Source organism: Tachyglossus aculeatus, chromosome 21 (assembly GCF_015852505.1).
Source record: "Tachyglossus aculeatus isolate mTacAcu1 chromosome 21, mTacAcu1.pri, whole genome shotgun sequence".
Taxonomy (NCBI): domain Eukaryota; kingdom Metazoa; phylum Chordata; class Mammalia; order Monotremata; family Tachyglossidae; genus Tachyglossus; species Tachyglossus aculeatus.
Genome location: NC_052086.1, coordinates 7,549,404 through 7,575,050, shown reverse-complemented (window position 1 = coordinate 7,575,050; position 25,647 = coordinate 7,549,404). Strand labels below are relative to the sequence as shown.

Genomic DNA, 25,647 nt, shown 5'->3' with positions numbered 1-25,647 from the left:
CACTTGGTACAGTGCTCTGCATACAGCAAGCAAGCACTGATCGATTTTAAGCTGGTCTCCCAATGTGCAAATACAAGGATGAGGAGGGGAAGAATAATATAGACTACCTCCTTTTGGGCAAGGAACTTGCCTTCCAACTCTGTTGCACCAAATCCATCAATTGCATTTATTTAGTGTTTCCTGTATGCAGAGCACCGTACTAAGTGCTTGGAAGAGTACAATATAACACAGCAGATAGACACAATTCCTGCCAACAATGAGCTTACAGTCTAGAGGATACAACATTCATTCATTCACTCAATCATCGAGCGCTTACTGTGTGCAGAGCACTGTAGTAAGCGCTTGGGAAGTAAAAGTCAGCAACATATAGAGACAGTCCTTACCAAACAACGGGCTCACAGACTAGATGGGGGAGACAGCAACAGAAGGAACATGATACGATATGTACGACAGAAGAATCCGATTGTGTTCTCCCTACCCCAGTGCTTAGTACAGTGTCAGTACATTTATTGAGCATTTACTGTGTGCAAAGCACTGTACTGAGAGCTTGGGAGAGTACACTATAACAATATAACAGACACATCCCCTGCCCACAAGCTTACAGTCTAGAGGGTGCTTAGGGTAAGCACTTAAACAACACTACTGTTATTATTATAACAAAAGAAGCGCTCTCTCAAATGCTTAGTACAGTGCTCTGCACACAGTAAGCGCTCAGTAAATATCACTGATTGATAAGGATCCTTGACCAAGAGTCGCAGAGCTGCCTTTAAAAGCAGAGGAGAGCCCAACCAGAAGATGCCAAGCCTAACGGTTCCTTGTTACCTTACTGGGTGGCTTGACAACACTGCATGGTGTGTTGTGTGGTGTGGGTGTGTGTGTTGGGGGGGGTGGAAGGAGGAGGTGTAGAGGGGTAGAAGTAGTTGCTGGGAATCCAGAAGGGGCTCCAAAGACCACGCCTTTGGTGGGTTTTGATCCTTTAAAAGAAAAGAACACGAAAGGAATATAGAGAATTCATTTTCTTGGCCTCAGTAATGGAAATGCCTGCTTCAGGGTGTCTGGTGAAAGGTTCTAACCGTTGAGAGTATTTTTTCGTTTTTTTTTTTTTTTTACCTGGTCAATAGCATCAGGGTTTTCGGATACATCAAAGATAACTGCCGTAGCTCCTCTCTGCACTGCTCGCTTTGCCTGGTACAGACAAAAAAAAGTGTTATCAACCCTGAAATCGCATCAGTTTCCCGAGCTTAAAGAGAAGCAAGCACGGCCTAGTGGAAAAAGCATAGGACTGGGAGAACTGAGTTCTAATCCTGGCTCTGCCATTTGTTTTTTAGGTTTTTTTGGGTGGACTGTCTTTTCCCCCCACACTACCTCCTTCCCCTCCCCACAGCACCTGTATATATATTTGTACAGATTTATTACTCTATTTATTTTACTTGTATATATTTACTATTTATTTTGTTAATGATGTGCATATAGCTTTAATTCTATTTGTTCTGCCGATTTTGACACCCGTCTACCTGTTTTGTTTTGTTGTCTGTCTCCCCCTTCTAGACTGTGAGCCCGTTGTTGGGTAGAAACCGTCTCTATATGTTGCCGACTTGTACTTGTCCGGTGCTCTGCACACAGTATGCGCTCAATAAATGCGATTGAATGAATCATCATCATCATCATCAATCGTATTTATTGAGCGTTTACTGTGTGCAGAGCACTGTACTAAGCGCTTGGGAAGTCCAAGTTGGCAACGTATAGAGACGGTCCCTACCCAACAGTGGGCTCACACTCTAAAAGAGATGGGAAAGGAGGAGGGAAGGAGATGGGGAAGGAGGAGGGGAAGGAGCAGGGAAGGAGGAGGGAAGGAGATGGGAAAGGAGGAGGAAAGGAGATGGGAAAGGAGGAGGGAAGGAGATGGGAAAGGAGGAAGGAAGGAGAAAGGAAAGGAGGAGGGAAGGAGATGGGGAAGGAGGAGGGAAGGAGATGGGAAAGGAGGAAGGAAGGAGAAAGGAAAGGAGGAGGGAAGGAGATGGGGAAGGAGGAGGAAAGGAGATGGGAAAGGAGATGAATGAATGGTGGGGAACCCACGAAGCAGAGCGTGAGGCTGTGAGCTCGTTGTGGGCAGGGAGTGTCACTCTTTGTTGCTGTATCCTACTTTTGCAAGCGCTCAGCACAGTGCTCTGCACACAGAAGGCGCTCAATAAATAGGTTAAATGAATGAACGAGAGAGGCAGCCCAAGCAAATCAAGCAGCTAGGGGCTGCTGCTAAACCAACAGCTCCATCCGTTCACTAGAGGGCACTGTGCCGTCAACTTGAAGAGGCGTCTTTGACGTTGATTTAGATCGGCGCTTAGCACAGTGCTTTGCACATTGTAAGCGCTTAATAAACGCCATTAAAAAAAAATTGATATTTGGTACACCTGAAAAATCTGAGCCGCCTTGAGCAGGCAAGGATACCGTACTGTGTCTGACCTGATTATCTGTGTGTATCCCAGGGCTTACTACAGTACCCTGCACAGTAAGCGCTCAATAAATACCATCTCTGGACCACACGGTAAGCCCTAAATGAAACACTACGGTCTTTAAAATTTCAGGGCAGCAAATGTTCTAGGTGAGGAACAAGAGGACATACCAAAGCCTCAGCCCTAGTAATAATAATAATAATAATAATAATGATGATGGCATTTATTAAGCGCTGTGTGCAAAGCATTGCTATAATAATAATGGCATTTATTAAGTGCTTACTATGTGCAAAGCATTGTTCTAATAATAATAATAATGATTATGACATTTATTAAGCGCTTACTATGTGCAAAGCATTGTTCTAATAATAATAGTAATAATAATAATGGCATTTATTAAGCACTTACTATGTGCAAAGCATTGTTCTAATAATAATAATAATAATGGCATTTATTAAGCGCTTACTATGTGCAAAGCATTGTTATAATAATGATGATGGCATTTATTAAGTGCTTACTATGTGCAAAGCATTGTTCTAATAATAATAATGATGGCATTTATTAAGCGCTTACTATGTGCAAAGCACTGTTCTAAGCGCTCGGGAGGTTACAAGGGGATCAGGTTGTCCCACAGGGGGCTCGCACTCAATCCCCATTTTACGGATGAGGTAACTGAGGCCCCGAGAAGTTAAGTGACTTGCTGGGGAGGTTACAAGGTGATCAGGTTGTCACATGGGGGGGCTCACAGTCTTAATCCCCATTTTACAGATGAGGTAACTGAGGCACAGAGAAGTTAAGTGACTTGCCCAAATCACACAGCTGACAATTGGCGGAGCTGGGATTTGAACCCCTGACCTCTGACCCCAAAGCCCGTGCTCTTTCCACTGAGCCACACTGCTTCCCCACGGTATTCATTCATTTATTCAATCATATTTATTGAGCGCTTACTGTGTGCAGAGCACTGTACTAAGTGCTTGGAAAGTACAATAGAGATGATCCCTGCCCACAACGGGCTTACAGTCTACAAGGGGTTGACCTATCCCTGATGTATTTAAAGCCTTCTGATTTGGCTTACCTTCCTCTGGAAACTGCTCATTTCGATGTAACCTGCCTTGAAATGGGATTGATCATACTCTACTAGTTGGACAGTAAGATTTTGCTACTTCATTGGCATTTCTGTATATGCCTTGAATCCTTTAATGAAATGCCGTTTCCTGAATTCCTACAAACACTTTTCAGTAAATTACTGATGGCAGACCAATGTCTCTGACATCAATGGGGGCCCAAGATGGAGAGTTTGGTTTCCATCACAGTAGGACAAGAACCTTAGGGACACAAGGGCTCTTTGTGAGGCTTCTATGCTGCAGAGAAGCAGCATGGCTCAGTGGAAAAAGCCTGGGCTTGGGAGTCAGAGATCATGGGTTCTAATCCCGACCCCGCCACTTATCAGCTATGTGACTTTGGGTAAGTCACTTCACTTCTCCAGGCTTCAGTTACCTCATCTGTAAAATGGGGATTAAGACTGTGAGCCCCATGTGGGACAACCTGAACACCTTGTATCCCCCCAGTGCTTAGAACAGTGCTTGGCACAAAGTAAGCGCTTAACAAACTCCAACATCATTATTATTATTATTATTCGTGGGAGCCAATAGCTCCAGAACAGGAATAAGTGGCAACTGTGCTGTGATTTTTGCTTTCATGTGGCATTATTTCTCTTCCAGGCAGAAGAAATAAGGATCACTGCCCAGACCGTGGCTTAAAAAAAAAAAGAGAGAGAGAAAGAGAGGGGAGGATGAATAGGCCATTTCTCATTCCTTTACTTATTTGGATTTCGTTTTAAAGTCGATCGAGTACATCAAACAGCAAGCACCTGAGGGAAATGAGCTCTCTGAACTAGCATTTCGTCTCGGTCTGTGAGCACCTCAAGTGAATGTCCTCTTTGATGCGGATACACCTGGGTAGTCGCTAATCATTGTTGGAGATAAAAAGCTAAAGGAATCTGGGTTAGTGCCTTTTCTGGGGCAGACATGGCTCTGAGGCAGAAGCCTGCCCTGAAAGGCTCTTCCGTCTCCTGTCTTTCAGCTATCGGTTTCAGGAATGAGAGTGTGGTCCATTCAGGGCAGGCACGAAGGGACAATGGAACGCGTTTAACCTCGGGAAATTTTTCAATCTGTTTCGCTCCGTCTTGGTTTGAACAGTCCCCCACACATAGGGAACAATAATCAGGAAACTCTGGACGGCCCAATTCTCAATTGCACACCTTTGCTGGCAGACAAACAACACTTTTCATCACCTCGAATTCATTCAAAGCACTTCTTCCCAGGAATCTCCCAGGCATGGTCTCATTTATCCTGACAAGTTTCTTTTAAGTTGTGTACCACCCTCATCTTCTACATCTGGGAAAACTGCAGGATTGAGTATTTTCTGAGGTCAGACTTCTTAGCGAGATGAGACCTTGTCTACCTTTGTCCAATATGCTTCAATCACAACACATTCCTCCACAGATTTTCTGGCCTAACCAAACTTGGAGTTGGTCAGATTGGGCCAAGGCCCCTAAAAGGATCTGGAGAGTAAAGTCAAGCCACAGACTCACCCTTCATGACACTGAATAACAATTTGGGAAAACGCTTTTGGTTCCTCAGCTGTCACATGCTAAAACTGCAGCTATCTGTTGATACAGAAACCTAAAGGAAATGTCCTCTACTCTATTTCCACTAACCCTCATCTATTTTAATGTCTGCCTCTCCCTCAAAAAGGAAAGCTCCTTGCGGGTGTGGATCGTGTTGTAATGTGCAAGTGCTTAGTACAGTACTCTGTACACAGGAAGCACTCAAGCACTCAATAAATACCATCAATTGATTGACTTCTCACCTTGGGGCCCACCCTAGAGTTTTTTTTCAGGGGTCAGGCCTTCTGTGGACTCTGTGCTCCCCACCTCCTGGCACTTTGATGTCAGGCCAAGCACCTCAGGGAGGTTCGGAAATGTGAACTGATGATGAAAATCATGAAAAATTACAGCTTGAACTCCTGGCACTACGAAAACCCTATTGTTGTTAGAGAAATTGATAGGGCAAAAGTGGATGTGGTTAGACACTGAGGAAACACTCTTAGCATGATTGAATCGGGTATTTTTTGGTTAATTAGAATAACTTCCTTATACCTCCTGTGATTTTTGAGGGCGTCTACAAGTTCCATGCTTTTGATTTGACTAGTCTCTGTAAAAACATAATAAATCAGAAGACTTCCTTTTCTACATTGGGTTATCAATACACTTGATTTGAGTTAGCCCACGTGTCCCAACTCTGGATTGACTATATGATTAAAGTTGTAAACCAGAGTCTCTCCCTGATTTGAAAATCTTGCCATGCCAGCTTCTTTCAGGCTTTTTGGTTATATTTGAAGACAAGATACTCTAGCAGGGTAGAGCAGGCAGTGTGGCTTAGTGGAAAGAGCACGGGCTTGGGAGTCAGAGGTCATGGGTTCTAATCCTAGAACCGCCACTTGTCAGCTGGGTGACTTTGGGCAAGTCACTTAACTTCTCTGTGCCTCAGTTACCTCATCTGTAAAATGGGGATGATGACTATGAGCCCCAACTAGGATACCCTAATTACCTCGTATCCCCTCGCTGCGCTTAGAACATAGTAGGCACTTAACAAATACCACCACCATCATCATCATTTAGATTACTAGGCAATAATATCCACTGCAAAGGAGGGAAAGTTTCATTTGCTGTGCTTCTGGTTGTCTGTGACACAAGCTTTTTTAAAAAAATTTAAGTGCTTACTATGTGCCAAGCACTGTACTAAACACTGGGGTAATACAAGTTCTCACTCCATGGCAGCTTTGGAACCACATAACTGTAATAATAATAATAATAGTACTTGTTAAGCACTTTACTATGAGCCAGCACTGTTCTAAGTGCTGGGGTAGATACAAGCCAATCAGGTTGGACACAGTCCCTGCCCCACACTCTTAATCAATCCTCATTATAAAGATGAGGTAACTGAGGTCCAGAGAAGTTAAGTGACTTGTCTAAGGTCACACAGCAGACGTATGCTGGAGCTGGGATTAGAACCCAGGTCCTTCCGACTCCCAGGCCCGGGTTCTATCTGGTCCAACAAAATTAGTGGACATGCTTTTCCTTCCCCTAACGAGCTTCCAGTCCCCAGTGTTTAGTGCATACTGACCGCTTAGTAAAAACTGTGCTGATTGTTGAGGCCTGACTTCTCCTATTGGCAAAACGCCCCCCCCCCCCCCCCACATTCCAGTAGGCACTCAATAAATACCACCGGATGATTGCCGCTGCCACCGAGCTCCTGAAGTTCTTTCTGAGCCATGGGGACGCTGCTAGCACCATGCCAGGCACTACAGCCACCTACTGCCTCCAAACTGGTCTGCTGGTAGCCCGTGGTTCTCTCACATTGTATCAGATAGTGCTTCCTTCCGTCGCTAAAATATTTGTTCCTGTCTTCCCTGCTCGCTCATTTGTCCTTCAATTCACTACACAGCAGCTGCTCAAGAACGCTGCTTTCCTCGATTCTTCTTGGATGCAGGAGTGCCAGTACCTTCACTGCGAGGAAGGGAGCGATCTAGGGGTGGGGGCTTTTTTATATTATTTGTTAAGCACGTATTATGTGCCAGGCTCTGTACTAATTGCAGGGGTAGATACAAGCGAATCAGGTGGGGCACAGTTGATGTCCCACATGGGGTTCACAGTCTTAATCCCCATTTTACAAATGAGGGTACCGAGGCGGATAAAGTGAAGAGACCTGACCACGGTCTCACGGCGGACGAGTGGTGGGGCTGGGATTAGAACCCAGGTCCTTCTGACTCGCTGGCCAGTGGTCTGTCCACTAGGCAGTGCTGGTTTTTGATTCTTCTCAGTGGGAGTGGTGGCATTTCTAGACAGTGAGCCCACTGTTGGGTAGGGACCGTCTCTATATGTTGCCAACTTGGACTTCCCAAGCGCATAGTACAGTGCTTTGCACACAGTAAGCGCTCAATAAATACGATTGATTGATTGATTTCACTGTGAGGAGGGGAGAGATATGGGATGGGGTTTCTAGGGAGGTGGGGCTGAAGAAGGTAAATAAAAGGTATAAAGATGTCACCAAGGAAGGTGGGGGGGGGGGGGAGGGCAAGGAGAGAGAGGCACACACACACATATCCCCCACCCTCCCCCCGGGGTAAAGGGAAAAACGACCCACCCCCCACAAAAAGTGGCCAGGGCTCAGTGGAAAGTCCATTCCCACTTGAAGCTAGAGGCCATAGCAGTCAATCAATCAACTGCTCAATGGGATTTATTGAGCACTTCCTGTGTGCAGAGCACTGTACTAAGTGCTTGGGAGGGAACAGTGCAATACATGTTAAGCGCTTACTATGTGCCAAGCACAGTTCTAAGTATTGGGATACATACAAGCTAATCCAGATTTTAATCCCTATTTTACAGATGAGGTGACTGGGGCACAGAAGTAAACTGATATGCCCAAAGTCACACAGCAGACACACAGCAGGGCCGGAATTAGAACCCAGGTCCTTGCTCTTTCCATTAGGCCACAGTCCTTCTCTACAGAGTCAGTAGGTGCTTTCCCTGCCCACAAGGAGCTTCTAGTCTAGAGGGGAAGAGAGAAACTGAAATAAATTATGGTTATGGCTAGGGCTCGGGGAGAGCTACGGTCTCATGCTTGTAGCAGTTTGGCCTCTGCTGGCCGCCATCATACAGCGCAGGAAGTGGCAACGATGGTCTAAACTGTGGTGGCCAAGCCGAGGGCATGGAGAAGCAGCGGGAAGAGCACAGGCCTTGGAGTCAGAGGTCATAGGTTCAAGTCCCCGCTCTGCCAATTGTCAGCTGTGTGACTTTGGGCAAGTCACTTAACTTCTCTGGGCCTCAGTTACCTCATCTGTAAAATGGGGATTAAGACTGTGAGCCCCCTGTGGGTTGTCCTGTGGGACAACCTGATCATCTTGTAAACTCCCCAGCGCTTTAGAACAGTGCTTTGCACATAGTAAGTGCTTAATAAATGCCATCATTATTATCTCCCTCCCCCTACTTCATCCTTGCTTCTGCACTGTGATGAGCACCATGGTGATCTGACCAATCCCCAGGACCTTAGGGTTGGGGATCTCGCCTCGCTATTGGATGCATTCATTCATTCAATCGTATTTATTGACTGCTTACTGTGTGCAGAACACTGTATTTAGTACTTGGGAGAGTACAATATAACAATAAACAGTCATGTTCCCTGCCCACAATGAGCTTACAGTCTACTGACGCGGAGCCTGACCTTGGGTCTAAAGAGAGACAGATGATGGCACCAGCCAAGCTCACTGTCTGAGCCCCCCAAAATAACTAGGGGGGCCAGAGTCACATGCGCCATTTGCAATGCTGATAATAGAGATTCTGTCTTGAGCGTAGGAAACTTCAGGAAGCAAGTAGAGTGGGTGCTGGCATCAATTTCAGGAGTGACATTCTACCAGCTGAGTCATATGACATGCTGACCTCATCCCACTTAAATGCCGAAGACTTTTTAGCTTTCTGAGGGGAAAAAAAATGGCTGGCCTTGTTATAAAGGAGCTCCGTTCAGATGAATTGGTAACCAAGGTGTTACTGTATCCTGAAGCTGCTGGAGTCTAGAATTACAGGGCGGTTAAAGGCAAATTTAAGCCACCATTGTATTTCCCTGAAGTCTTGCAGAAGCAGAGGCCTGGTATCCATCCTCCGCTCCACGATGACTACACTTGGTTTTGTGGCCCTTGTGAGAAGCTGTGTCGTTTAGTGGCCAGAGCATGGGCCTGGGAGTCGGAAGGATCTGGGTTCTAATCCTGACTCTGCCACATGTCTGCAGTGTGACCTTGGGGGAGTCACTTAACTTCTCTGGGCCTCAGTTACCTTATCTGTAAAATGGGGATTAAAGTGTGAGCTCCCTGTGGGACACAGGGACTGTGTCCATCCTGATTAACTGCTATATACTCCAGTGCTTAGAACAGTGCTTGGCACGTAGTAGGCTCTTAACAAGTGTTACTATTTTTATATTCACCCCAGCCCACAGCACTTCTGTAAATACTCCTATGCTCTAGTATTTCCCCTGCCCATAATTGATTTTCATGACTGTCTCTCCCTCTAAACTGTACGCTCCTTTTGGGCCAGGATCGTCAACTTTGTATTGTACTTTCCCAAGCACTTACTACAGTGTTTTGCACCCAATAAGTGCTCAATAATCACCACTGACGGTGGTTGACACTGATGGTGTCGACCGAAAGGAATATGAGTCTATAACCAATAAATAAACCGTTTTGGGGGACTTAAATTTCCAAAGGACTGTGACTTGGAGATTTTACAGAGTAGGGAAAAGTAACAAGGTCTCAGCCAATTCTGATAAACTTGTGAGCTACTGAAGTCTCCAGCCCCGAATTCATATAAACTCTTTGAGGGCCAGGAATGTGTCTGTTTATTGTTGTACTGTACTCTCCAAGCACTTAGTGCAATGCTCTGCAAACAGTTAAGTGCTCAATAAATGTGATGGAAAGAATGAATGAAAAATGCCACAGCAGTAGGCTGACTCTGGCTCGTAAAGTGCTCTCAGGAAAGCAGTTTCATTTTTGGGTAGCAGCGTGAAAACGTTTCCAAGTTTTGCTCCTCGATGCAAGTGCCTGCCCCTAACAGAGCTAACCTGTCCATTTTGAATTGTTCAAAATTTACACTTGTAGTGACCCCAGATAATAATGGTCATCAAAAAATCTCAGCTTCCCTGGGATTATTTCTTTGCCAATCCACTCAATCAGTTCACTCAGTCAATACTATTTGAGTGCCTATTGTGTGTAGCCTACTGAACTGTGCTCACTGCATGCTTGGGAGCTTGGGAACTTACTAGCAGGTGTGATCCCTGCCCTCAAAAGAGCTTACACTTTCTACCGCCATTGGGTGTGTTTCCAGCCTATGTTCTATTATACTTTCTTCGCCAAGGGAAATGATCGGCATGACCGTAAGCCTCATGACTACGCCAGAGGCATTTTCCTGTCTCCTTGCCTTTGGATATGTCTATCTCAGGTAGACATGGTTCCACATTCCCTGTCGAAAAGACGTTAGGTTAGAGCATCATTTTTCCTGTCCATCTTTGGCTCTTCCATTCTTACGGAAAATTTCTGATCTCAATGTCATCCTGAGCAGCTAGACCGAACAACAGAAACTTCCTCCCGCTTCCTCTCTGTCAGTCTACCACCCTCTCCACTTCCAAAACCCTTCTAAAATCACATCTCCATGAGGCCTTCTCTAACTAGCTTCTTTAGTCTCACCCCTACTCCACAGTACTTAGGTAAACAGTCTTATATCTTACCAACTCCCCTATCCCTAATCTATTTTAATGTCTGTCTCCCCCTGTATAGATTGTAAACTCCTTTTGGTCAGGGGTGGCATCTACCCACCCTGTTGTACTGTTCTTTCCCAAGTGCTTAGTCCCGTGCTCTGAGCATGGATAAATGAGCACACAATAAATGCCATTGATGCATTGATACAAATAATTCGATTTTCAGAAACACATGACCCTTAAGGGCAAATGCAGCAAGATGATCATTTTCTACTAAGGTTTGTGGTATTGGACAAAAGGTCATGTATTACGCTCATCCATCAAGAAAAATAGGTACCACTCTCCTAATGCAGGTTCCAATTCCCAAGATGAATGGTAACCATGGTAACAGCAGAGTGGAAGCAGAGTGGGCAAGGAACATGTCACTTTCTTGGTCTGTACTTCCCAAGCACCCAGTACACTGCACCGCATTAAGTGGATGCTTAACAAATACCACCAGTAAGAGATTTAGTATACATGGCAACACAATTACCATGGAAACAGCAAAGTATGCGGTCCTTGTGGGTAAGCAATAATAATAATGACAACAACAATAACAGTATTTGTTAAGCACTTACCATGTGCCAGGCATTGTGCTAAGTGCTGGGGTAGATAGAAGATCATCAGGTTGGCCAGTCCCTGTCCCACATAGGGCTCAGACTTAATCCCCATTTTACAGATGAGGGAACTGAGGCCTAGAAAAGTGAAGTGACTTGCCGAAGGTCACATCACAGACGAAGGGCAGAGCCGGGACTAGAACCCAAGTCCCCTGGCTCCCAGGTCCATTCTCTGTCCACTAGGCCACACTGCTTCAAACAAGGAGGAATAAGTCATTTCTTTAGTAATAATAATAACAGTATTTAAGCGCTCATTATGTGCTAGGCACTGTTCTAGGATGACTACACGCAAATCGGATTGGACACAGTCCCTGTCCCTCATGGGGCGTACAGTCTCAATCCCCATTTTACAGATGAAGGAACTGAAGACGAGAGAAGTGACTTACCCAAGGACAGAGCAGACAAGTGGTAGAGCCAGAATTCATCTGTACTTCCCGAACAACTACTACAGTACACTGCACTCATTGGGTGCTCCATAAATACTAATACTGCCAGGAGATTGAGTAGCTGATGATGAGAAACTTGAACTTTGTGAAATTTGCCCCATAACAAAAGAAACAGAGCTGTGGCTGTATTAACAGAAGCAGCAAGGTGCAGTGGATAGACCATGGGCCTGGGAGTCGGAAGACCAGGGGTTCTAATCCCGGCTCTGACACTCATCTGCTGTGTGATGTTGGGCAAGTCACTTCACTTCTCTGGGTCTCAGTTCCCTCATCTGTAAAATAGGGATTGAGCCTGAGCCATACGCGGGACAAGGACCGTGTCCAACCCAATTTGCCTGCATTCACCCCAGCGCTTAGTACAGTGTCTGACACATGGTAAGCACTTAACAAATACCACAGGTATTATTATTATAAGCCCGGTGACACAATGTAGCAGCAAGCAGTATGGCTCCAACCACAACTTCAACCCTGGCCCTCGGGTTTAGCCATGGCCTCCGTCACTTACACTGGAGCCAAATGTTTCCTACCCATTTCAACCTCATTCGGTTTGTCTCACTCCAGGCAAAACAGTAACAGGAATCCCAAGGTTCTGTGATTCCTTCCCTGGCGAGCGGCTGTCATGGCAGTTTTTCCCTTTTCTTCACCCCATATATTTCTCTCCTAGGTGACCACCCAAGCACCGGGCTAACGAGCATGCCGGTCGGCTGTCGGTCTCTGATGAATGAGTCACTGTACGGCAACTAACTCTCCACCGGGCAAAGGACTTGGGTTTGCAAACCCTGTCTCAAGAAATGCCCTGTTTTCAAACAGAAACTTTTCATTCCACAGGAAATGAGGTCACGTACACACAACTAGAGGGAATCCTAAAGCCAAGGGCTGGAACAAAGCCTCGTACACAAGGCCTAAGACAGGGGACCTTCCTTTCCCCAGGGGTGCCCTTCTGGGACCCATCAGGCAGATGTACTAGGAACAGGAGGGAACAGAAGCAGCGTTGCCTAATAGTTAGAGCCCAGGCCTGGGAGTCAGAAGGATCTGGGTTCTAATCCCGGTCCTGCCATTTGTCTGCTATGTGACCTCAGGTACGTCCCTTCACTTCTCTGGGCCTCAGTTTCCTCATCTGTAAAATGGGAATTAAGACTGTGAGCCCCACATGGGACATGGAATGTGTCCAACCTGATGAACTTATACCTACCCCAGCGTTTAGAACGGTGCCTGGCACATAGTCAGGGCTTAACAAATATTCATTCATTCAATTGCACTTATTGAGAATTTACTGTGTGCAGAGCACTGTACTAAATGCTTGGGAGGGTATAATACAGCACAAACAGACACATTCCCTACCAACAAAACAAAAACCCAGGAGTGGGGAATCAGTTTCCTTTACTCAAAAACGGCCTATCCAATCTGAATTTTAATGGTCATTCCCTTCCCCCTTTATTCACTCACCCCCAGACTCAAAGCCTCCACCCTAATTTCTCCGTAGCAAAGTCCCTTCAGGAATGGGTTAGAAAGAAGCATTCTACTAAAAAGTAATTATATGGTGACGCTTGAAGGAGGAGGTAGGGGATTCCGGGAATTTCATATCTGAGAAACTGTTGGAACAGTTATGCACGGGAGGCAGCGTGTTTTAAACAGCTACATAGTCATTCGCTAAATAGAACCAGGACCCCATTCCAGCATTCCACTGAGCTCCCCTCTCCATAGCTTAATTACAGCCTGGCCTGACCTTCCAGGTTTCCCTGGCAAGAGATCAAAGCTCCCCGAAGCCACAAACACAGCACAGAATGCAGCCTCCCTCTCTCCCTCCTCCCTGCTCTGGGCTGTTTCTCCTTCCCCACCCCCTTCTAACCACAGAACTTTGTTCAGAGAACAGAAGGGGGGGGTGGGGGGGAGACAGAGCCAGGGAGAGACAGGAAGAGAGGGAGGGAAAGGGAAAAAGAGAGAGAGAGAGAAAGGGAGAGGAAGGGAGAAAGAGGGGAAGAGAGAAAAGGAGAGGGAAAGAGAAAGAGCTGGAGAGAAAAGGAGGGAAAGGAAAAGGGGAGAGGGAGGAAGAGAGGTGGAGAAGGGGAGAGTGGGAAGAGAGATGGGGAGAAAGGAGGGAGAAAGAGAGAGAGGGAGAAAAGAGAGGAAAGAAAGTGGGAAGAGGAAAGGGAGGGAGGGGAGAGAGGAAAGAGGAGAGAGGGAGGGAAGGGGAGAGAGAGAGAAAGAAACACTGATCAGGAGACAGAAACTCATGGGCCTTGAAAAGGGTTAGTGTACCAGGCTTCTGCTCCCCCCACCCCAAGGGCTTAATTCCATGAAAGCCGCTCAGAGAAGGAGTAATGTCCTGGACTAGAACACACCTGGGAAGAAGGAGCTTCCCACTGCATTCCTGCCCCACCACAATAATGGGTTCCCCGGCCACTTACGCCACTGAGGAGGAGGCTCAGGCTACTTCCCTTCCCACCTCCTCCCCACCTCAGCCCTTCAGAACCTTCTTCTCCTCTGGGATAATTGAAGTCTTTAAGCCTAAAAAGGGCTCCTGGCTGCTGCCATTTCATTGATGGTGCATTTTCAGTCCTATTTTAAGATTATGCTAATCTATCTGGGAGACATGTAGCGGCGGGGCCGGAAGGTGGTGGCTGATGTGGCTGGGGCAGACGGAGGATTTCTTCAAAAAGTACGAGAATTCTTGAAACATTAAAGAGACTATTACAAGGCTAGGGCCAAGGGCTAGGGAGGCAGAGCCCCATTAAACATGAACCAGCCAGTTACCTTTGCATTAATCAGAAAATACTGAAAGTCAAGCAGATGCATTTCCTTAGATCTTAAGATTAACTTTGACACTTTGACCAATTCCATTAAACACAATTATCTTCATTGTGTGAATTCTGGACAGAAGGCCCACACTGTAACCCAGACCACCAAAGTGCCACTGGAAACTACATATTGTTTCATCATAATAATATGAAATAACATGGTGTAGTGGATCGAGCCTGGGCCTAGGAGTTGGATGGTCATGGGTTCTAATCCCAGCTCTGTCACTTGTCTGCTGTTGTGACCTTGGACAAGTCACTTCACATCTCTGGGCTTCAAATACCTCATCTAGAAAATGGGGGTTGAGACTGTGAGCCCCTCAAGGGACAGAGACTGTGTCCACCTCGATTTACTTGTATCCACCCCAGAGATTAGCACAGTGCCTGGCACATAGCAAATGCTTAACAGTATTAGTATTATTCATCATCACGGGGGCTGTCTAAACTGCTATAGAAAATATAAGACTGAACAATTCCCTTTTCTAAAAAGTTAGTTCTGGCACCTCAGAATATTAGCATAAAACTCACTTTTTAGGCTGAGTTTTCATTCATACTACTTTGCTCTTTCCATAAACCCAGAACACCAGAAACTTCAAAGGGACCACCTCTTTCATGCATCTGGCAACTAATTAATACCTTTTAGAGGCAGTGTTAATTAGTTGGCAGATTCTCACTGATCTGAGAACAAAAAGCCTTTGCAGAGTCTCTTGTTTTCCTCTGCAAAAAAGTCACGGACTCAGACATTTGGCTGAAGGAAATACACCCTGCTCTAAGCACCAGGATAAGGCAGAGACCCAACTGACAGCTGGAGAAATAAAGCAACTACCATGGGGATTTCTAAAAACAAGTGCTATTTGGCCATATCTTATTTACTTATAAACATACAAGCCCTGACAAAGTCTCCAGAGTTTTCCCTCAAGGATTAGCTCATGTAAATATTGCACATATTCATGAACCCCTCAGGAAAATTGGAAAAGCCCTGCGGTTAACCCATTTAATACTTCCCCGGCACCCCCCCAAAAAAATCTCTTGAAGACAAAGATCTTTCTCAAGTTAAATCCCAGTACTTTAAAAGGTACATGGGCCAGTTTTTATATATAACTTTCTTCCCTCCTCTGGCCTACTGAACCATGTGCCTCGCAACTGTCCAGAGCCTCCCATAAAGCCACTTCCAAGAGACGCTAATCCTTTTCTCCCTCATCATGTCATCCCATTAGACATCTTAGCACTTATGTGAACATACGTTTGTTTATTTAATTGCCTACTTTTGTTTTTATCATTCGTATCAATGCTCTAACTCTTTTGCCCATATTACGTCTAAAGTTTATGTCCACTTGTCTCTTCCCTTAAACTATGTCCCTTCGAGGCAGTGACTAGGCCTCTCATTTCTAGTTCATACTCCCAAGATGCTCACAGAGTGGTCTGCAGGCAGCAGATTCTAAAAAAGAACAATACCTGTCTTTCCCCAACTTAGACTGTGAGTCCCATGTGGAACAAGGATTGTGCCTGATTTGATTAACTTGAATCTACCCCAGTGCCTGGTACATAGTAAGTGCTTAACAAATACCACAATTATATATATATATATATATATATATATATATATATACACACACATATATATATATATATATACATATATATATATGTGTGTGTTTGTGTGTATGTGTGTGTACATATATACCCTTATACTCTGTCACTTCTTCTAGCTGTACTTGACTTTAACATCTGCTTCCCCTGGTAGATTAGACTGCAAACCCCTTGAGGGCAAAGGAATCCTGTCAAAACTACTGTATCTCCCAAGAACACAGTAAGCACTCTAGACTGTGAGCTCCTTGTGGGCAGCGTATGGAGTCTAGTCATTCTACTGCATTGCTCTTTCCACAGCACCTAGAATAGTGCTTGGCACAAAGTAAGTACTTAATAAAATACCACTGATTGATTGCCTGGATGAATAAATACCACAGATTGATTAAATGATACTGCTGGAGGAGAAAAGGAGGGAAATTGCCACTCTTTCCTCTGCTCTCCGCCTCCCTGTGATTCTGCTGCTCATCAGTTCCCTCCCAATAACCCAGCCTCAAAGTGAGGCCCTAATAGAAGCCACATAACTTGCTCAGAAAATCTCTTAGAACAGATTCACTAGAACTGCATTTATAGAAAATAATGGATTGGACATCATTCCTGTAGGAGTCCATAGCATGAAAAAACTTCAAGTCTTACATGAAAAAATAGCTACCTGGAAATTACTGCCAGGATATCTAATGATGATGATGGCATTTATTAAGCGCTTACTTTGTGCAAAGCACTGTTCTAAACGCTGGGGAGGTTACAAGGTGATCAAGCTGTCCCATGGGCGGGGGCTCACGGTCTTAATCCCCATTTAACAGATGAGGGAACTGAGGCACAGAGAAGTTAAGTGACTTGCCCAAAGTCACACAGCTGACAATTGGCAGAGCTGGGATTTGAACCCATGACCTCTGACTCCAAAGCCCGTGCTCCTTCCTCTGAGCCATGCTGCTTCTCCTATCCTCTAACTGAACATTAGTAACCAAAATCCAAAAGTGGGGACCAATCAATCGTATTTACTGAGCCCTTCTTGTTTGCCCCATATTAGAGCCACAATGAGTATACAGTCTAGAGACGAGCTTAAGTCGAAAGATCAGTGAAAAATGATGAAACCCCCCCTCCCCGCCCCCCAAAAGGATGGCCACGGCTTACTCCTTAGCAAAATGTCTGGCACGTAGTAAGCATTTAACAAATACCACAGTGGTTATTTTAATTATGAGCAACTCACCAAATGCAGGCCATCGGATCATGCTGAATTAGGTTCAGACTCTTTCCTCTTTTGCACTCAGCAAGGCATACCAGTTTCTTCCTGTTCTTTAAGATCACAGCAACCAGTCCCTGTTTCTTTTCTCTCCCTGATCAGCCGTCTTCCCAGAACATCTTCTGGTTCTGAGGCTCCTAATATAATCAATACCTTCTAAGGAACTGGCCCACACTTCAGCAAATAGCATGCTCTTGTTAATCCAATCAAGTAAGTGCCAGGGGAATTAGCTCAAATGGTAGAGCGCTCGCTTAGCATGTGAGGTAGCCGGATGGATGCCTGCATTCTCCATCTGTTTTTCAGCACTTAGAACAGTGCTTGCACATAGTAAGCACTTAATAAATGCCCTTATTATTATTATTAAGTATACCTTGTGGACCAATTCGTATTTATTGAGGGCTTACTGTGTGCAAAGCACTGGACTAAGTGCTTGAGAGTGGACAATCTAACAATTAACAGACATTCCCTGCCCACAACGAGCTTACAGTCTAGGGCTTACACTGTTATGTCAATGACCAATCAATCAATCAATGGTACTTACTGAGCACGTATTTATTGAGCACGTACTGTGTGTCGAGCACTGTAGAGAACACTTGGGAGAGAACGATACAACCGAGTGGGTATTCCCTGCCTAGTAAATTAACGTTGTACCAGTTTCTGGCCTGCATTGGGACCTTCTGCCCCAACCCCTGTATCTCTTCTACACTCTCTCTCCTGTCAATCAGTCAATGATATTTACTGAGCACCTACTGGGTGCAAATCACTAAACTAAGCAATTAGGAGGGAACAATGGAAGTAAGATACATGTTTGCAGGGGGAGAAGATATATGCTTGTCAGGAAACCACAAACTGTCCCAAAGTCTCTGGAACCCTTTGGACATTAACAAGTATATCTGACCAGGGACAACTATGCCAGGGCCTAGAACAGGACAAAATAGTTGCCAAAGGGCATGCCTAGAGGATAGAGCCCAGACTTGGGAGTCAGAAGGACCCGGGTTCTAGTCCTAGCCCCAGCACTTGTCCATTGTGTGATTTTGGGCAAGTTACTTAACTTCTTTGTGTCTCAGTTACTTCACCTGTAAAGTGGGGATTAAAACGGCTAGCTACCTGTGGAATAGGGACTGTGTCCAGTTTGATTACCTTGTAGCTAATGCAGCACTTAGAACAGTGCCTGGCATGTAGTAAGTGCTTATCAAATACCATAAAAAAAAACCCAATAGGGAAGGAAGGTGCGATGCCATCTGACCTCATGTCAGCCCTATCTCTGGAAAGTCATAGGTGACCATTCTCTAACCTGGGGTTGTTTTCAGGATGGGGTTCGGGGGCCTATTCTCACTAGAATTCTCAGAGTTGGGCTCTGATCCTTTCTCTGAAGGGTGACAATTGGAGCATTTGGCAGGGAACATTACCAACTCTGCTATATGGAACTCTCCCAAGTGCTTCTGAGGGTGCTCTGTACACACTAAGCACTCAATAAACATGATTGACTGACTGACTGATAAGTAGGCTACAGCATATTTGTGAATCCTCAAATCCCAATCTATAGAGAAGCAACGTGGCTTAATGAAAAAAGCATGGGCTTGGGAGTCAGAGGACATGGGTTCTAATCCCAGCTCCACCTCCTGTCTGCTGTGTGACCTTGGGCAAGCCACTTCACTGTGCCTCAGTTACCTCATCTGTCAAATGGGGATTAACACTGTGAGCCCCACGTGGGCCAACATGATTGCCTGGTAGAATCTACCCCAGTGCACAGAACAGTGCTTGGTACATAGTAAGCACTTAAAAATACTCTTATTTAATATATTAATATTTAATATTTTATAATAATAATAGTAATCTCCAGGTTGGGAACCAGGATGCGTCTCAAGACACTCTTCAGAACCGCCCTTCAGAAATGTAAATATCTTTTTCATTCATTCATTCAACTATATTTACTGAGGGCTTACTCTGTGCAAAGCACTTTATTAAGTGCTTGGAAAGTACAATTCAGCAACTAATATAGACAATCCCTGCCCACAAGGTGCTCATATTTACATTAGGCACCTCCTATTAAGCAAGCAGGACTCAAAAATGGTATGGATTTATCCAACTAGGAAAGGAAACGAGGGTCTGAGACAGAGACAGAAGTCCTCTAGCCATTAGGGCTAGTTATTTTTTACCTGATGTATTTGTTTCTGACCTCTGTCTCTCCCTCCAGACTGTAAGCTCATTGTGGGCAGGGTCTGGGTTTGTTACACTGTTATAACGCACTTTCCCAAGTGCTTAGTAATAATAATAATAGTGGTACTTGTTAAGAACTTACTCTTTGCCAGGCACTGTTCTAAGAGCTGGGGTGGATACAAGCAAATCCGGTTGGACACGGTCCCTGTCCCACATAGAGCTCACAATCTTAATCCCCTTTTTACAGATGAGGTAACTGAGGTGCAGAGAAGTAAAATGACTTCCCCAAGGTCACACAGCAGACATGTGGCGGAGCCACATCCAGATCCTTCTGACTCTCAGGCCCATACTCTATCCACTAGGGTGTCCTGTACACAGTAAGAGCTCAATAAATACAACTGACTGACTGAGATGAACACTGACTCCCAAGGAGAGCTGGGCCTTAAGGAGAAATCGGGACTGGAGATTTCCGGCCGAATTAAACCCCGCGAAAAGGGCAATGTGCTGTGTCCACATTTTTTTCAGCCGGGTCCACTTCATTCCCATTTAAAGCACAGTGAATCGCGCTCTTTCAAGTCTGTTAACCAACACTGTCATTTTGCAAGTGGGTCCCGGCTCCTGTCCATCTGAACTGCCTTATTAAGGGGGAGGGCCTGAGGCTTGTCCTGGCCATGCCTTGGCAAGTCAATTTGTAAGCTGGGGCCCGTTTGGAGGTGAAAATGCAGGGATTTCCCAATCCACAATTCTCTCCAAATTACAGCATCCGACAGAAGGTCTCCCTCTGGTCACTGTGAAATCTTCCAGGAGAGGAATAGATTCAGCCATCATGTTAACTGCTAACAGCCAAAGTTAGGGATTAACAGATCACAGGCATTAGCTAGTTAATGTACAATTCCCCGGGTCATTCCTGTGGCAATCATCCAAATACATGGCCAAAAAGAAAACACAACAACAATAACAGAAAAACAAAACCCTAAAATGCACCTCAAGAAAAGAACTGCACAGTTCTTTTTCCTATTGTTTTCTCTCCCTTGTTGGAAGGCCAACTAACAGAAGTGAGTTAGCTAGAATAGGTGTATTGCATTACAATGCAATTTTTGGCCCTCCAATGCTTATTACTATTAGAAATAACAACACAAAGTCAGTTTTGGAATCTCTCATCGTAACTGTGGTACTTGCTATAGGCACAATGCGCTGTATAAGAAACAGGACCCCCCTCCCCGCCCCATAACACTCATGTATATTTGTACATATTTATTATTCTATTTATTTTATTAATGATGTGCATATATCTATAATTCTACTTCTCTACTTTGATGCTATTGATGCCTGTCTACTTGTTTTGTTCTGTTGTCCGTCTCAACCCTTCTAGACTGTGAGCCCAGTGTTGGGTAGGGATTGTCTCTATTTGTTGCCAAATTGTACTTTCCAAGCGCTTAGTACAGTGCTCTGCACACAGTAAGAGCTCAATAAATACAACTGAATGAATGAATGAGTCAAATTAATCAACTCAAACCCAGTCCTTGATCAAATCAGATGGTCCCTGTCCCTCAGAGGGTTCTTATCAGAGTTTAGTACAGTAAGAGCTTAACAAAGCCCATTATTATTGCTTTTTGAGGGCAGGGAATGTGTCTGTTTACTGTTACGCTATATTCTCTCAAGTATTTAGTACAGTGCTCTGCACACAGTAAGCACTCAATAAATATGACTGAATAAATGAATGAACATACCTGGCTGCCCTCTCCTGCTAAGTCTCCTCTCCATCCAAGGGAACTGCCTCAGTCACCCACACTGAACCCCCAATTCAAAGGTATTGTCATTTCCCTGCGGTAGCATATTTCCTCTCTTCCTTATCACTCTCCCATTCCCCACAAAAGCATGTCCCTCTCCTCAAACAATCATATTTATTCAGAGCTATGTGCAGAGCACTGTACTAAGCACTTGGGAGAGTACACTATAACAGAGTTGGCAGACATGTTCCCTGCCCACAGCGAGCTCAAAGTCTAGAGGGGGAGGCAGACAATAAAATAAATTTCAGATATCGTCACACGTAATGTGGGGCTGCGAAAATCTACTACAAACCCACTTCCTGCATGAACTCTTCCCTGATGATGATAATAATGATCATAATCATGGTATTTGTTAAGTGCTTACTATATGCCAGGCACTGTATTAAGCACTGGGTGGATACAAGCAAATCGGGCTGGACACAGTCCCTGTCCCATGTGGGGCTCAGAGTCTCAATCCCCATTTTACAGCTAAGGTGACTGAGGCCCAGAGAAGTGAAGTGATTTGCCCAGGGTCACAGCAGAGAAGTGGCAGAACCGGGATTAGAACCCATGGCCTTCTGACTCCCAGAATATTAATATTATCATTATTATTAGCAATGACTGATTACAAGCCTGTTACTGATAAGCTCCTGCAAGAAGGTAAGAAAATCTTCACATCCACAAACAATTGTAACAGATTGATGATTTCAATAGTCAATCAATCAATCAATCAATCGTACTTATTGAGCGCTTACTGTGTGCAGAGCACTGTACTAAGCGCTTGGGAAGTACAAGTTGGCAACATATAGAGTACCCAACAGTGGGCTCACAGTCATTTCCAGGTTTTCAGTGGCAGTGAACATCACGAGCCTGAGAACTGACACAGCTTGGTATGCGTCCATGTTTTATTAAATGGATACCTGTCTACAGACACTGGACCTCTGCTAATTCACTTTACCCTTCACTCCCATTTTTGGGAACAAAATCATCTGGGGGCAAAGCACTAGTGAAAACCATTTCAGACTAAACTTTCTTCAAGAACCCACATAGTTGGAGGTGCAAGGCAGGCTGATTTCTGAGGGGGCAAATTGAGGGGAATGACTTCTGCGGGATTTCAGAGGAGGTGAGGGCCGTGCGGAGGGAGGCGAGTCCCCAGGCGCCCATCAATTACCCGCCACTACAGGGCATGACTTTGGGCCAGGGCGGCTGCTCAGTGCAATGTTCCTAATGGGCAAAATGGTGCCCAGGGTCTTGCCTGCCTCATTTGGTGCGGCCACAGGATTCAGGGTGACCTCTGCAGCCTAGGATCTCTGCTTTGCATAAGATTCCCCCCACCTCCGTTACACTGTGAGCTCCATGGAGGACGGAGACCATGTCTGACTTGGTTTTCTTATATCTACCCTGGTGCTTACTGTGATGCTTGGCACACAGTAGGCACTTAAATATCACAATTCTGGAGAAGCAGCATGGCCTAGTAGAAAGAGTGTGGGTCTGGGAGTTAAAGGACCTGGGTTCTAAACCCAACTCTGCCAAATGCCTGTCATGAGACCCTGAGCAAGTCACTTCACTCCCCCGTGCCACAGTTCTCCTGTTCTACCTCCTATGTAGACTGTGGGCTCCATGTGGGGCAGGGACTGTGTTCAACCTAATTAATTTCTGTCTTACCCCAGCACTTTGAACAGTTCATTCATTAATCATATTTATTAAGTGTGCAGTGCATGTACAATGCGCTTGGGAAAGTACAGTACAACAACAAACATTGACGTTTATCTGCCCACAGTGAGCTCACTGTCTAGAGTCAGTATTTGACACATTGTAAGTGCTTAACAAATACTATCATTATTATCATTATATTATTAATATGACCAGAGGCTAATTGGAGGCCCATGAAGACACTCTCTGGGCTTGAGCTCTTTGGTTCCCTGGGTCCGTCAGTCCTTAGACTGGTAATTAAGTGGCTGAGGTGGGTGTGTGTGCCTGACAATCATTCCATTAGGGAGGGAGGCCCGACAAGGCTATATTCCCCTTTACCTCTCCAGTGGAGAAGTGCCTGCACCCTCTGAAGAAAAGGGATTGTAAATCCTTTGTGAGCTGGGATCAGGCCCTGCTAAGAAGCAGTATGGTGTAGTGGAGTCATGGGTTCTAATCCCAGCTCTGCCACTTGTCTGCTGTGTGACCTTGGGCCCGCTTCACTTCTCTAGGCCTCAGTTACCTCACCTGTCATATGGGGATTGAGACTGTGAGCCTCATGTGGGACAGGAACCGGGTCCAAACTGATTAACTTGTATCTACCCCAGTATCTATAACAGTCCTTGGCACATGGTAAGTGCTTAACAAGTACCAGAATTACTATTAGTCTCTGCCACTTGCCTGCTATGTGACCTTGCGCAAGTCACTTCACATCTCTCTGCCTCAGTTGCTGCATTTATAAAATGGGGATTGATACTGTGAGCCCCACATGGGACATGGACTGTATCCAACCTGACAATCTTATATCCACCCCAGCCTTTAGTACAGCCCCTGGCACACAGTAAGTGCTTAGCAAAATACCATTTAAAAAGGAAAACAAAAAGTCTCTGACCTCCAGGAAGAACTACTGCAATGTGCTATAACTGGGTCTACCCCTGAAGGTCACTCAGAAAAGCTTGACTTTTTAATAGCGCAGTCCCGTTCACCTAGGACCAGGGCTAACCAGCTCTCACGCTCTCCTCAGGCTCCACACGTGTTTCTGAGTACAGCTCAAGGCCGCACTCCACCAAGACTTGACTGGTAAAAGACAGAAATACTTGTTGCTCCCAGGGGAGGTGACTGGTCCACGGACAGGGACCCTAATGCCTACCTAACCCTGCCCCTCCTCAGAGGTCCCGGTGAAGTGAGCTCATTAAAAATAGTAATAATAATAATAACAACAATAATCATAATATTTGTGGTATTTGTTAAGCGCTTAATATGTGCCATGCACAATACTAAGCGCTGGGGTAGATCCCACATAGGGCTCACAGCCTTTATCCCCATTTTACAAATGAGGGACCTGAGGCATATGGGGATTGAAAAAGGGGGTTGAGACTGTGAGCCCCAAGCGGGAAAGGGACTGTATCCAACCCGATTTGCCTGTAACCACCCGGGCACTTAGTTCAGTGCCTGGCACATATTAAGCACTTTAACACCGCTCTTATTATTATTAGAGGACAGTGGAGCAGAAGCGGCTGGATAAACGGCTTCGGGTTGGCAGACAGCACCCACCCCCCTCCCAACTCTCCGAGGGGTTGCCCTATCTCGCTCAGGACCTGGGAAAGGGTGGTGAACCTGGAGCCAAGGAGGCTTTAAACTGGTCTGGTTCAAAGTCCTGTTGGTCCTCGCCAGTACAGGAGTGAGAAACAGTACGGAAATGTTACCAAAGGACCTCAGAAAATCCAAAATGATATCCTAGGAATAGAAGTGTGGTTTTCGGCTGGAGTTAAGCACTTAGTACAGTGTTCGGCCCACCGTAAAGTACGCAATAAATACCCCCACTGATTGATCCATCAACTGAGTTAAGGCAGGGTTATATTTGGGGACCAATTCTGGGTCTTGACCCCAGGGAGAGTGGCAGCTGACCATTCGTACGTGTCTATTAAAAGTGCTTTCAAGCTGGAGAACAATTTTTTTTTTGAAGTGTGCTTAACAGATCTTAAAATGAGTTCTTTTAAACAACCTTCACTTTAGTTGAAGCACGGGTCCAGTCAAGAAAATGAACTTAATTTTTAAATCCCTGAAAACAGTGGGTACCGACTAATCTGAAACTAGCTTAGTCTTATATGTGTTCCACCGAGAAGCAGCGTGGCTCAATGGAAAAAGCACGGGCTTGGGAGTCAGGACTTGGGTTCTAATCCTGTCCCCACCACTTGTCTGCTGTGTGACCTTGGGCAAGCCACTTCACTTCTCTGGGCTACAGTGACCTCATCTGTAAAATGGGGGTTAAGACTGTGAACCTCATGTGGGACAACCTGATTACTTTGTATCTACCCCAGTGCTTACAACAGTGTTTGGCACATAGTAAGCGTTTAACACACATAATTATTATTAATTATTATTACTTTTGGAATTAGGTAATGAAAAGTACAAGTTTGGTTTAATAAGAATCAAAACAATTTGCATCACAGCACTCCTGGAAACTCTACTATGAAAATGAAAAAATCAAATATTCTTTTTTTTTCCCAGTCTTAACCATTTCAACTTTTATATGAAGTTCTTTTCTGAAA

General features: G+C 45.1%; 1 protein-coding gene across 2 annotated transcripts in view; it reads right to left on the bottom strand.

Moving 5' to 3' along the window:
- ZNRF3 (zinc and ring finger 3) overlaps window positions 1-25,647 on the bottom strand; it is a 176,196-nt gene that overhangs the window by 14,963 nt on the left and 135,586 nt on the right. For both annotated transcript variants that reach the window (XM_038762891.1, XM_038762892.1), the window contains exon 3: window positions 1,111-1,185. In XM_038762891.1, the coding sequence (XP_038618819.1) occupies window positions 1,111-1,185 (75 nt within the window). The remainder of the gene's footprint in view (window positions 1-1,110; window positions 1,186-25,647) is intronic.